This window comes from Lolium perenne, chromosome 5 (assembly GCF_019359855.2).
Source record: "Lolium perenne isolate Kyuss_39 chromosome 5, Kyuss_2.0, whole genome shotgun sequence".
In the NCBI taxonomy this organism is placed as follows: domain Eukaryota; kingdom Viridiplantae; phylum Streptophyta; class Magnoliopsida; order Poales; family Poaceae; genus Lolium; species Lolium perenne.
In genome coordinates, this window is record NC_067248.2 from 119,297,083 (window position 1) to 119,309,542 (window position 12,460).

General features: G+C 40.9%; 1 protein-coding gene across 3 annotated transcripts; it reads left to right on the forward strand.

Moving 5' to 3' along the window:
- The first annotated feature begins 781 nt into the window (after window positions 1-781).
- LOC127299732 (uncharacterized) lies at window positions 782-10,187 on the forward strand. Of its 3 annotated transcripts, none has more exons than XM_051329764.2 (18): window positions 782-1,128; window positions 1,948-2,079; window positions 2,216-2,374; window positions 3,193-3,255; window positions 3,334-3,423; window positions 3,510-3,803; window positions 3,898-3,995; window positions 5,135-5,170; window positions 5,283-5,403; window positions 5,481-5,717; window positions 6,474-6,569; window positions 6,681-6,746; window positions 6,925-6,963; window positions 7,050-7,184; window positions 7,400-7,752; window positions 8,236-8,329; window positions 8,748-8,933; window positions 9,721-10,187. In XM_051329764.2, exons 2-18 carry the CDS (start codon window positions 1,981-1,983, stop codon window positions 9,820-9,822), a joined length of 2,268 nt encoding a protein of 755 aa, XP_051185724.1. In that variant the 5' UTR covers window positions 782-1,128; window positions 1,948-1,980; the 3' UTR covers window positions 9,823-10,187. The 3 variants fall into 3 exon arrangements, with proteins under 3 accessions (XP_051185724.1, XP_051185725.1, XP_051185726.1); XM_051329765.2 differs by having other exon boundaries at window positions 1,957-2,079; XM_051329766.2 differs by having other exon boundaries at window positions 783-1,128; window positions 9,724-10,187.
- The last annotated feature ends 2,273 nt before the right edge of the window (window positions 10,188-12,460 follow it).

Sequence of the window (12,460 nt, forward strand, 5' to 3'; positions counted from 1 at the left end):
AGAAGAGCGAGTACCTTGGTTAAAGTGATGATCAATCCGGGCGTGTCGCATTAGCGGCGGTTAGTCCGTGAAGGCCAGGCCCTCGTCGCCGCCGGATCGAGAGGAAAAATACAGTAGTACCAGCAGCTGGGGAGGAGGGTGCGTGGCTTGATCACAGGCAATCGTGAGGATTCGTGGCAGCCTCAGCGATGGAACGCGTGGGTGGTCCAACGCGGTAGCGGCGGCGAGCGAGGACAGGGGCCGCAGTGGAGCATGCATTCGTGAAGAGATCAGAGCCTGGGCGGTCCAACGCGATGGGAAGCGCCTTGCGCGGCGAGGAATTTGGAGTCGGGGCGGATATTCATGGTGGAGGTGGAGGAAAATATGGAGTGCAATCACTTTCCTGATTTTTAGGATGCGATCAGGTGGAGGGGTGGGGAGAATGGGGTGTTCGCGCGGATAAATGGCAGAGATCTTATTTTCCAACGCAACTTCGTGCATTTATAAGTAGTAGAGATAACAGTTCAATTTTAAAAGGAGTGCTATTTGTTTGTTTTAGAACGGGAGAGAGTAACGAGAATTCTGAGGGTGGTTAAGTTTTTTTATGGGGCTATATACGCGTGGTTAAGTGGCCGATGTATATTTCCTATTTACCGCCTACCGGCCCGTTCCGGCCCACTGAACCCACCCAGGATCGTAGAACATTCTACCCAGCCCATTTCCAAGGGCCGGCCCGGCCCTTCCAAGCCGTAGCACACGACACCTATTGACCCACCTGCCTTCCTTCTCCTCCTCGTCCTCCTCCACCTCCACCTCCACCTCCACCTCGCTCCGCCCCCCGTCGCGCCCCTCCCCTCGCCGCGACAACCGCCACCGCGCGCCGCCGCCCGCCGCCCAAAACCCCGCCGTACTCCTCCCCACCCCAACCCCAATCTCCCCGAACCAGATCGAGCAGCCCCAGCTTCCGCTCCCAAACCCGGTGCGCGGGGCCGTCCCAGGGTCTCTCGCCGCCGAAACCCCACCCCGAGCCCCCTCTCCTCCCCCGCCGCCTTCTCCCGCATGCCGCGGGGCTCGGCTGCCTCGTGATCTTCCGCCGCCGATCCCGTCCGCCGCTCCTGGACTGGCGCCGGCACTCGATTCCTTTTGCTGGTAAGGAAGCCCTAGCTTCGTCGGATTGTTGCGCGTTTTGCTCCTGCCCGTGAGCAACCGAATCCAGCCGGATCCCTTCTCTCGAGATCGGTCTCAGTTGACCCTAATCCCCGTAGGCAGGACTGTCGAGGCGCGGGTGCATCCGCGCTAACCGCGCATGTATTTCGGTCCGTGAACTAGTTGCTGCTTTTGAGATCCTGAACAATTACACCCGCGGTAGATTATTTCCAGATATTATTTTCACTGGACCCCGTGCCCCCTGTTTAGCTACCCCCTGGATGGTGGTTTATCAGTGTTCCTAAAGGCAGAAGCCTATGTGCTCTCTCCTACCTGTGTAATAACTGCTAAGTACTGGTGTTGCCTGACTAGCGCCGTGGTGCATATCGGTATTGTGTCCACTTGTTTTGCCACATGTGGAATCATTAAACTTTCAGTTGAAAAATTCTAGGAATTATTAGGGGTCAGAGTATCTTACCTTGGATTGATCAAGTGATTCCAGTTTTGGCATTTTCTGTTCATCCCGAAAGAAACTTGTTATGTTGTTGATTCTTATTATAGTGGTAATTTAGTGAGCTCATTTGAGTAACTTCGAGTTTTTGCTACTCAACTTTAAGTTTTCCTAGATGCACTATCATCTCTAGCTCAAAAATTGCCAACGTGTTCCCGTGGTTATGTATGTCAACCTACTCTACCGCGGAACTTTATTAGCATATTGGAGATTATGCGTTCTCAAATTTCTTTATCAAATATGTGCATCTTGACTTGATATATTCATCCATCTTTAATTCGAAACGATCTGCCATTGGTTTGTATGTGAAGCTACTCCAGTTCTCGATACATACCCACCTTTCAATGCATCGTGTCGGGAGTGCTGGAAACGCAGCTGGTTCAACTCGACCAAGAAAGGAGAAGCGTTTTACATATGTGCTCAACGATGCTGATAATAAAAAGGTCAGCGCCGCGTTGTAACGAAATATTGTTGTCAGTTCAATTTTTGGATCTAGTTGCTCTCAGGTACTTCGGTAAGCTTGACACAATTCCTGATCCAGAAAAAGTCCTCACGCATTTCCTTATGTTTGTTTTTCAGCATTGTGCTGGGATCAACTGCTTGTCTTACCTGAACGCTTCTGCTTCTGGTACAAGCGATTATCTCTTTACTGGGAGTCGCGATGGTACCTTGAAGAGATGGGAATACCAAAATGGGGACGCAAACTTTTCAGCAACTTTTGAGTCACATGTTGATTGGGTATGTTTTCCTTGGTCCCTGTTTCAGCTTAATTTGTATTTTGAAATAGTGATAGCGTATTTACTTAAATTGGTAATGAACCTATGTTTTTTAATTTTATTTGTTGAAACTTCAAGATATATCTTATCGGTTATCACATCCTTTCCGAGGTTTCAATTTGAACGTTAAATCATGTGATATTTTCTTTTTAGGGGCAAATTATTGAATATACTGATTGATTATTAGTTTATTGTTATTATTCTTGATAACATATTATTAGTTTTGTACATTCAATTCATTTCTGTATGTTCTATGTTCTTTCCCCTTTTTGTATTTCTTAATTGTGCTGTTTAAGTCCGATTTTTGTGTATCCTAGTAAGGGTGGGGGGTCATCAGGACTAAGCCTATGCAAACACGGTTTGGCTGGTTTGGGCTAGTTCAAAATTTTATACACTTCTGGAGATGATATTGAAAATGTGAAAGAAAATGAACTAAGTACTAACTGCCGGTTTCCACGGTTTGAGCTGGTTTCACTTTTTGCACACCCTTAATCAGGACAATAGTTGGGAGAGGGGACAAGGCTTTAAACCTTTGCCACATATGTTAAATTCTTTCTTACTTGTATTCGCATAAAACAAGATAAGTTGACAGAAGACTTCTGTATGTTTTATGATCCTTTCTTGGTCCACATATGAAAGTTAGGCAGTGTATTCTGTCAGCAGATGGAGAAATACATCCTTCATGGAAATGAAACCCCTTATTTCTGCTTTCATTTGAGGATTCTCTCGATTACTGCTGGAGTACTGCCTGTTGTTCATGCTGACACCTTTATTATGCAGGTTAATGATGCCATTCTCGTTGGCGAAAATCTTGTTTCATGTTCCTCAGACACCACTATAAAGGTTTGTTGTTTCAGTGGTCCTTGTTCTCAAATATTCATTGTTAGATCTACATGCTTTATATTCTCAGAATTTTCACAGGTGTGGAATTGCTTATCAGATGGTGCTTGTACCAAGACCCTCCGCCAGCATTCTGATTATGTGATCTGTCTTGCTGCAGCTGAAAAGAATGTATATTCTCAGACCTATGATTCTGTTCGAACTATTAGTTTTTTATCTCACATATTTGACATGCTTTTCGTGCCTTCTTACTGTAGAGCAATATCGTAGCCTCTGGTGGCCTTGGTGGTGAGGTCTTCATATGGGATCTTGATGCTGCTCTTGCTCCTGTAACCAAATCTGTAGATGCAAAAGAGGACGAGATTCCTAATGGAAATTCTGGACCTGCTTTGTCAACCTTGTGCAATGTAAATTCTAGTGGCAACATTGCTTCCACCAACGGGAAACCACATGGGTACAATCCAATTGCTGCCAAAGGTCACAAGGATTCAGTTTATGCACTTGCTATGAATGATACAGGAACCTTGCTTGTCTCTGGTGGTACTGAAAAGGTATTACACCCTTCATTTTGAGAGCAAGTACGAAACTTGTTAACTGCAGTCTTATTTGGACCTTTTCTTATAGACTTCTACTGGTTTGATATAGGTTGTTCGTGTTTGGGATCCTAGGACAGGTTCAAAAAACATGAAATTGAGAGGGCACACTGACAATATCAGGGCTTTGCTTATTGATTCCACGGGAAGGTTTGTGTTTAGGCAGCATTAAGTTCTCTCATAGATTAATATAAGATACGCTATTCCGTCTCCTTAACAGGATCCTGTAAAACTTGAATTGACATTCATTCATATTGTTACGGTACTTCATACTGTCATATGAATCTATCGTAGCTTCTTGTGCTGACTGCTGCCATAATAATGTATAGCTTATGTTTCAACTTCCCATAGTTACTTTTATGTATGCTGATGTAGTTTGTATTTGTAAGTTGGCATGTGTCCCTAACTGGCAGATTTTACTTCATATGGTAGTACTTGGTTTACCAAGTTTAATGTACAGTGTAGTTTGGCTTTCTACATTTGTCATAAATGAAAGAGCAGTGGGTCAGTGGTGCTAATATTTTTGTTGGGATTTGCCCTGATACACATTTCAATACATTGAGTGCACTGAGTGGTTATCATGAGTTCATGACGTTAGATGCTTCAAAGGTGAATTATATAGTGCACTATTTACAAATATCATGGCCAATCTACCTATAGACCATAAATTTATCATCCATAGTGCACTCCTTACAATATTACGGCCAATCTATATGTTCCTGGTCCAGCATTAGTTTGCTAGAGTTGCGGTGAACAACAAGCCCTTTATATTTTGGAGAAAACTTCTCTCTCAATCATCTTTTTGTTGAAATAAGCATACAGTGTCTGTTAAGTTACAGTAAGGGTTGAGTCTGTGTGCATGACATTAATCGCCAGTCATCATCCTGCTTGCCATCCTAGTCAGGCAATGGACTGTTATCCTAGTGAGGCAATGCCACTACCCAAAAAACTCTAGTTTGAGGATATAACTATGGTATGGTTTCTCAAAACCCAGTATCAGCAGGCCTAGTTACTCTCTTCCCCAATCACATGTTATAGTTGGCGACGTGAACTCATATGGCGTAGTAACTCTACAGAATGTGGGTGCTTTGATTGTGGCAGCCGAGTATCATATTTAGAAGTAACATGTGGTTTCAAATGGTTAAATGCTGATTTTCGCCACAAGTCCTAAAATACGGTGTTGATTGACACAAGATAATACCTTCAGGCTTTGTGGAACTTCGTTGATACCTTTTTATTTTCGTTGGAAGTTTGAGCACGTTAACCCTGGGTGCAACATATTTTTACAGGTATTGTCTATCAGGCTCATCTGATTCAATGATAAGGTAAATACACAGCTCATATTTTCTGTATCTGGTCATGATGCCAGGAATAATCACATGTTATCATGCTGCGAATAATTCTGGGATCTTGTCTACATATGTTCATACTTTGCAGACTATGGGATCTAGGACAGCAACGCTGTGTGCATTCTTATGCTGTTCATACTGATTCAGTTTGGGCGCTTGCAACCACCCCTTCATTTGGTCATGTTTATAGCGGTGGCAGAGATCAGTCTGTGAGTAAAACAATCTCATTTTGTATGAATAATGGATTTAGTTATAAGTTCTTAACTTCTGGTTACTGTTGTTACAGGTATACTTGACAGATCTGTCCACACGAGAGAGTGTGTTACTGTGCACAAATGAACACCCAATCCTACAGTTGTCCTTGCAAGATGATACAATATGGGTTGCAACAACTGATTCTTCTGTTTATGGATGGCCAGCTGAAGGGCAGACACCACAAAAAGTTTTTCAAAAGGGTGGCTCGTTCTTAGCTGGGAATTTGTCATTCTCAAGGGCAAGAGCTTCTTTAGAAGGATCAGCACCTGTAAGCCTGACATCTTTTCTTGCTTTATCAAAGACACCGTGTTCTGATCTGAGCAATGACTTCACAGTTCTTAGATGGGTCATAATAACTCACTATTTGCAAGGCATGCTATCTGTGATGATAGTTCCACCTGCTGTAGCAGATGATCTAGTTGTGTACATAGAAATTAACTATGTACACTCACTTTGGAAGGAAAGTGGTAAAAAGTAACTTTTGAAGACAAATTATAGATCTATGGGATTCTGCAGTGGCAAGTTTGTAAACATAACTTATCTTACTCCCTCCATCCCAATGCATGTGGCACTTGTGTGTCTAAACTTTGACCATTAATTTAACCTATATTACATGTCTTACGTCTTATAAAAATTATACCATTAAAAACTTCATTTGAATACAAATTCAGTGGTATAACATGCATAGCAAATGACTCATGTTTTCTTGGTAAAATCGATGGCTTAACTTAAACCTCGAAAAATGTGTGCGCCACCTAAAGTCCTAAATAGGGACAGAGGGAGTAAGTTAATTTTCCATGTAGCCCACCATGCTTTTTTGGTGACGTAATATCGGGGCATTTTTATTGGCTATTTTACTTCTAAATTTTTTAGGCTACGTCAAGCACTATCCAAAGTTCTTTTATTTTCCTTGGAGTCTTCTGTTATGTGCTCATGATTCATATGTCATTGTTCTACTCAACAGTATACCTATTCTTATTGCCTGATTCATAATATTATTTTTTTATTTTCTAACCCACTTTAGGTACCTGTATACAAAGAGCCATCTTTCACTATTCCTGGAGTTCCAGCAATAGTTCAACATGAGATCATGAATAATAGAAGGCATGTCCTGACAAAGGTGATTATAAGATAATTTCAAATTACCTCTGCTGTTATCAAATGCAACAAATTATCTCTGCTGTTATCAAATGCAACAAGTCACATCATCCACATTGATCGTATTTTACAGGATACTGTTGGTTCGGTCAAATTATGGGAGATTACTCGAGGAGCTGTTATTGAAGACTTTGGCAAGGTTTCTGTTCCCTCTTGATGTCTTGATTGAACTTTTTTTTCATGGATATGAAAATTTTAAGAACTGGTAGCATCGCTAGTTCGTGTCCCAGTTTGAGAAATTCACGGTTCTTACTGGATCCTTTTGGATAAACTGGGTGTTTGTTAGAATGCTAAGCCACTTCATTTTGTTTGTGCAGGTTTCTTTTGAGGATAAAAAAAAGGAGTTATTTGAGATGGTATTACTGTTAAATTCATGATTTCTGTATTGTGTAAAAAAGGTTCTGCATATAACCATACAACATAACATGCTTCTTTATTTTAGGTTAGCATACCTGCGTGGTTTACCATGGACGCTCGATTGGGATGTTTGTCTGTCCACCTGGATACTCCACAATGCTTTTCTGCAGAAATATATGCAGTTGACTTGAATGTTACTGGAGCACAGGAAGATCTTAAGGTTTGCACAAAAACATATCATTATGCAACTCATCGTTTAGAATATTTTTCAACCAATAGCTTAGCTATGTCCTTATGTCTCAATAGAAAGGTTGATAATATTTTTAGTATTGAAGAATTTCACTTTGCCAAAATATGGTTGCCACTAGAAGTGATATTCTGCCTGCAGTGTACCCAATGTCATCTTCTGAACAATTGTTCCCACAAATTGTGCAGATTAATTTGGCTCACGAGACTCTTCGTGGTTTGTTAGTTCACTGGAGTAAACGAAGGCCGAAACCTGGCCCACATAGCTTGTCAAATGGTGACGGTTCAATAGGGAAAGATGTATCATTGAAAAGTTCACCCCATCCAAGATCTGAGGTGGATGATGGAGCCGAGAACCATGCAAACAATGTGCTTCCTTCGTTTGAGTTCTCGACGGTTTCACCTCCATCAATTATCACAGAAAGTTCTAGTGGAGGACCTTGGAGAAAGAGAATTACTGATTTGGATGGAACTGAGGACGATCTCCCGTGGTGGTGTGTGGACTGTGCCGAGAACAGTCGGTTTCCAAAAGAGAATACAAAGTAATTATTCATCTTAAATTCTTATTATCCTGAGATGATATGTTTTGTTTATATCGTTGAAGCATGTTTGCTATCCATGGATATCAGTTACCCTCGGGAATAGAATAGCAAAGCATTTTAGAAGGGAAAACACTTTGTTGCATATTGCCCAGATTACATGATTTGCTTAACTTTTAATTATTCAAAGTTTGTTGTCAAGCCATTTCTCTATGACCTCGAACCCATCAGTTGCAGCATGTTTTCGTATATATATAATTATATATTTTCCCCATTTAGCTGTGACGAGGAGTTTCAAGACTCTAAAGATGTTATACTTTTACTGTTGAGTCATTATTCATCCTTGAACTCGAAGCTGTTATGATTTTACTGTTGACTGAAAAAAAGGAAAAGAGCAAATGGAAATTTAAATATGATGCCTTCTGCATATATTATTAGTGTATTGGGGTAAAATTTTCCCTGACGCAGTTTCCCTTCTTAAAATAGGTGTGGCTTTTATTTGCATGCGGCTGAAGGCTCGCCTGCACCAAACATTACACAAGGGAAACTCAGTGCTCCACGGATACTGCGGGTTCTCAAAGTAAGATGTTCTTGAATTCGATTCTGCAGAACAAATGAAAGATTCTGAGTTGCAAATGGCGAATTCATCTTGATAAAAAAATGTGCATGTGATGACGAATGGAAGCAGCTTTTCGCGACCCGTATAACAAACATATGTTAATCAGCTACATACGTGTGGGGAGAAGCGTGGAAATAGCTAAGCCTTTTTGTCTGGGGAGACAATTAACTAGGTTTTTCTATTTATTTAGTTCTATTTTTGTGTGAAATAACTACGTACATAATAGGCGTCTAACTGGCTATTTTTCAGAATCTAGATCTGAATCATACAAATATTCATAATATGACTGGATACCACAGTTACATATTATGAACATGTTATTGCTATTGTTATGTATCATTTTATTTTATGTTCTCTATTAATTTCTCTCTATGTACAGGTTGCTAACTATGTGGTTGAGAAGCTCGTCCTCGAGAAACCGTTGGATGGAAGTCCTGACAGCACATTTGGCATGGGTTTGACCTCTGGTCCATCACAACTAACGACCCTAGATAGTTCTTCAAGGCTTGGACTAAAGTCATGGCAAAAACTAAAACCTTCTGTTGAGATATTGTGCAACAACCAGGCAAGTATTTGCACATCTAGTACTTTTGTTCTCCTTTAGATGTACTTGTACAGTTCGACCTGTGGTAGGAAAAGGGAAAATACCCCTTTTTCTGCAGGTTTACGTCAAATATATTTACTATAAATGCCTATGTTTCAACAGATGAAATGCATCAATATTATCCAGAGAATTCCTGTTTTACCCATCGTCTTTCTCCAATAATAGCTCCCTAATGTGGATTCATTTTTAATATCTTGCATGTGTTATTTCATTTGCAGTCTAATTTAAGGAATGGTTTAGTCTAAAGTAACTAACTGTATATATTTTTGGTTATGAGCTTAATTTATAACGTCCACAGTCAATTTTTTTTTTGCATTAACTTAAAGTATCCCGTTCCAGATTAACCACATATATGAATAAATAATACTCCCTCTGTCCTAGAATAACTTGCTCAACCTTTTCTAGACAAAGTTGAGCAAGTTATTTTGGGATGGGAGGGAATATGATATATTCTGGAACTTTATCATTGGAGATCAATGTTACAAATTACAAGTTCTAATTTTATTCCTCATAGAGGCATTTATACAACCTTGGTTTGATGTTTTCAACATCTTATCATTGATTTGTAAATTTATATTTTAGTAGCTGTATTAAGGCAGTATGATAAATGTATGTTAATGGACTAAAAGGTAAGACTAATTCCTGCTATGTATTTAACGGAAGAAGCCCACATTATGTTCTATGTTTGAGAGCAAGTTGCTATATAGTGTGTGTCTTGTGCAGTTGTGCTAAAGTATACTCTATGCAGCAGGTCCTGTCGCCTGAGATGAGTTTAGCGACGGTGAGAACATATATTTGGAAGAAGCCAGAGGATCTGATTCTTAATTACAGAGTGGTGCAATATAGATAATTCAACTTAAATTACATCTGCTCACGTGGTTCACCGTAGACGGCATCGTTGAAGATAACCATATGACATAGAGCGAAAACCACCACGCTACAGGATGCACTTGTGCTGCCCTTTGGTGCCGTTCCCAGAACCACAGCAAGTAATTCCTTCTCTGTAAAGTTTTTCTGTGAATCTTGTACCTCCAGGTTTCTAGTGAGATTTGTATCATAGCAAAGGTGTAATGTTCTGCTGGCTACCAGGCTTGTATATCTAGAGATCCGGTTTCTCAATAAAGCTTATAAATGAGATAAAGGAAATTGATTCCCCCCTCCACTCACAGAAATATTTGTTTGTAAGAAAGCAATTTTTTGGTGATCTTGGACTTACCCTGTTTCCATTGTCTTCGAATTAGGTGTGAGAGAATAAAGTTGCTCTAGATTATTTTCCACCTGCCGTTTTGCAAGGTTCGTGTGACCATAAAGTTGCCCAGATAAAATGTTCGCGCATTTTGTCTTCTCTAACCTTAGCATAGGTTGTGTCAGGTACCGCCTCTTAGTTACATGTTTCAATGTTATTAATTAATAAATAACACATTTTTGGATGCATCTGAATATTAATTGACACAAAATAACACCTTATGGTCACACTCGGGCAACTCTAAAGAGACGATTCACCTCTAGCAGCCAGCCTCGACGGTGTTGTGAGTTGTGACATATTCGGCCGGTGGACAAGCCATGGCTAGGTTCGGGAAGATGGATCTGAATCATGGATGTTGGTGTTCCAAACCTGCCCATGCGTCTCTTCTATTCCTTACCAGGCCGGAATTCAGCGAGAAACAACACGATGGTATTGTGTGAAGATTGTGCAGCAACAAGATGTAGTGTACGTGATGGCCTCGGTCTAGCGTGATGCTCAGTGTGACCAGGCGCACGGGAGTATCAAGGGTGATGCTCAGTGTTGTCCTCTTTTATCGATCAACTGTACTCGTAGTAATCTAATCTAGTGTAATGGCTTAGACAAAAAAAAAAAAAGGTCTACCATGCTCCTCCGGGCCTAAGAGCAACTCTAGCAGAACGCTCAGGCTGAAAAATTTGCGGTTCGAGGACCGGAAAAAGCCTCCGGAGACGAGAGCCCGCAAAAGAGAACTGTAAAATAGCATATTCAAGCATCTTTCAATTTTTTTTTCTTCAACTTCTTCTTCGTCTTGCAACCACCACCATCTGCGCCGCCCTATAACTAGAGCCAACAGTACGTATATGTGCTTATAGGCTTAAGGACTCAAGCAACAAAGAACCGGACAAGGATTTTGTGCACATGGGACCTTCACTTTTGGATTTTTGAAAATTTCAGATTCTCATATTTCTCTACTTTCAAGAATTATGACATTAAATATGTAGATAGATGTGTATACGAGGATTGGAATAAAAAAAGTCTCATCAAAAAATACGTTATATTTCTGGAGATGCAAAAAAGACAAATTTATAACAGTACACTAACAAAATATACGTACTATTGTACTATACTATTTATAGTCAGAATTTGTCTTTTTTGTATTTTCCAAAATACAAAATATTTTTTAATGAGACTTTTTTGACTACACTTCACGTGTCTAAATCTATCTACATATTTAATGCTATAATTTTTGAAAACATAAAAGAGCTAGTTTTTGAAAATTTTCAAAAATCCAAAAGTCCAAGGAGCACTTGTGCTCATGGGCACATGGTACTTTCCGCAAAGAACCTATCTATTTCTGATCAGGGTAAGAAACGGTATAGTAGCATCAAGAACTTCCATACAGGAATGGGTCTGAATATGGTCGTGCCACGACCAGCTTTACCTGAAATTGAAAGAGAGAGTGCCGCCTCCCAGCGCCACCTAGGCTTGCGCGTCGCGCGAGCCTCGTCATGCCCTGTTCCTCACTAATTAATTCAATCAGCGGCCAATTTCAGCTCCCACCTGTCTAATTTGCCGATCTTCGGCCGGATTACGTGGGAGTTTCACCGAAATTTGGCCGAACTCCGGCGAGTCTAGTGGTGAAATGTTTTCGCACGAGGTGAATTTTCCCAATCACTAGCGCGTTAACCGTATACAGTCCGGCCTGTAAAAACGCTTCTGAAACATCATATGTGAGGATCGCGGGCTCGTATACAAGTTGGCCTGTAAATTTTTTTTTATAGGTTTGACCATTTTGAGGTGTCAGTCTAGCCTAAATTTTCCCCAAACCTTTAAACCGATCTGCAAATATACGGGGTTGACCATTTTGAGGGGTCTGCTAGAGATGATCTAACCAATAGGTCAAATGTGGGGTGGTCACCATCGAAGCAAAGTTTCGGTCCAATTTGCTTGATAAAGCCCTCCCCCCCCCCCCCCCCCCCCCGAATGAGCATATTGAGGGAGAGGCTTTATCGCGCAAATGCATGCGGTGACCTCATCAAAGACTAACATTTTGAAAATATATTTTCTTAGTGTCATTGGTTCCGTTTGTAACGCCCCGACGATTTTATTGTAACACCACGGTCTGATACCCTTTCCACCGATGCAGTAGGTTCGTCCCTGCTCATTGTTGCTGGTTCCATAGCTTCAGCGCTTACCTCCACCCTGGATCTTAGCAAAGAACAAGTTTCAAATACTTGTTCGGAAGTATTAATCATGCTAAACA

Excerpts from the sequence above, each read along its gene's own strand:
- LOC127299732 (XM_051329764.2), top strand. The coding sequence starts at position 1,981 with ATGCATCGTGTCGGGAGTGCTGGAAACGCAGCTGGTTCAACTCGACCA. Across the intron at positions 5,718-6,473 it reads CTTTAGAAGGATCAGCACCT|GTACCTGTATACAAAGAGCC; the intron begins GTAAGCCTGACA and ends AACCCACTTTAG. Across the intron at positions 6,570-6,680 it reads GAAGGCATGTCCTGACAAAG|GATACTGTTGGTTCGGTCAA; the intron begins GTGATTATAAGA and ends CGTATTTTACAG.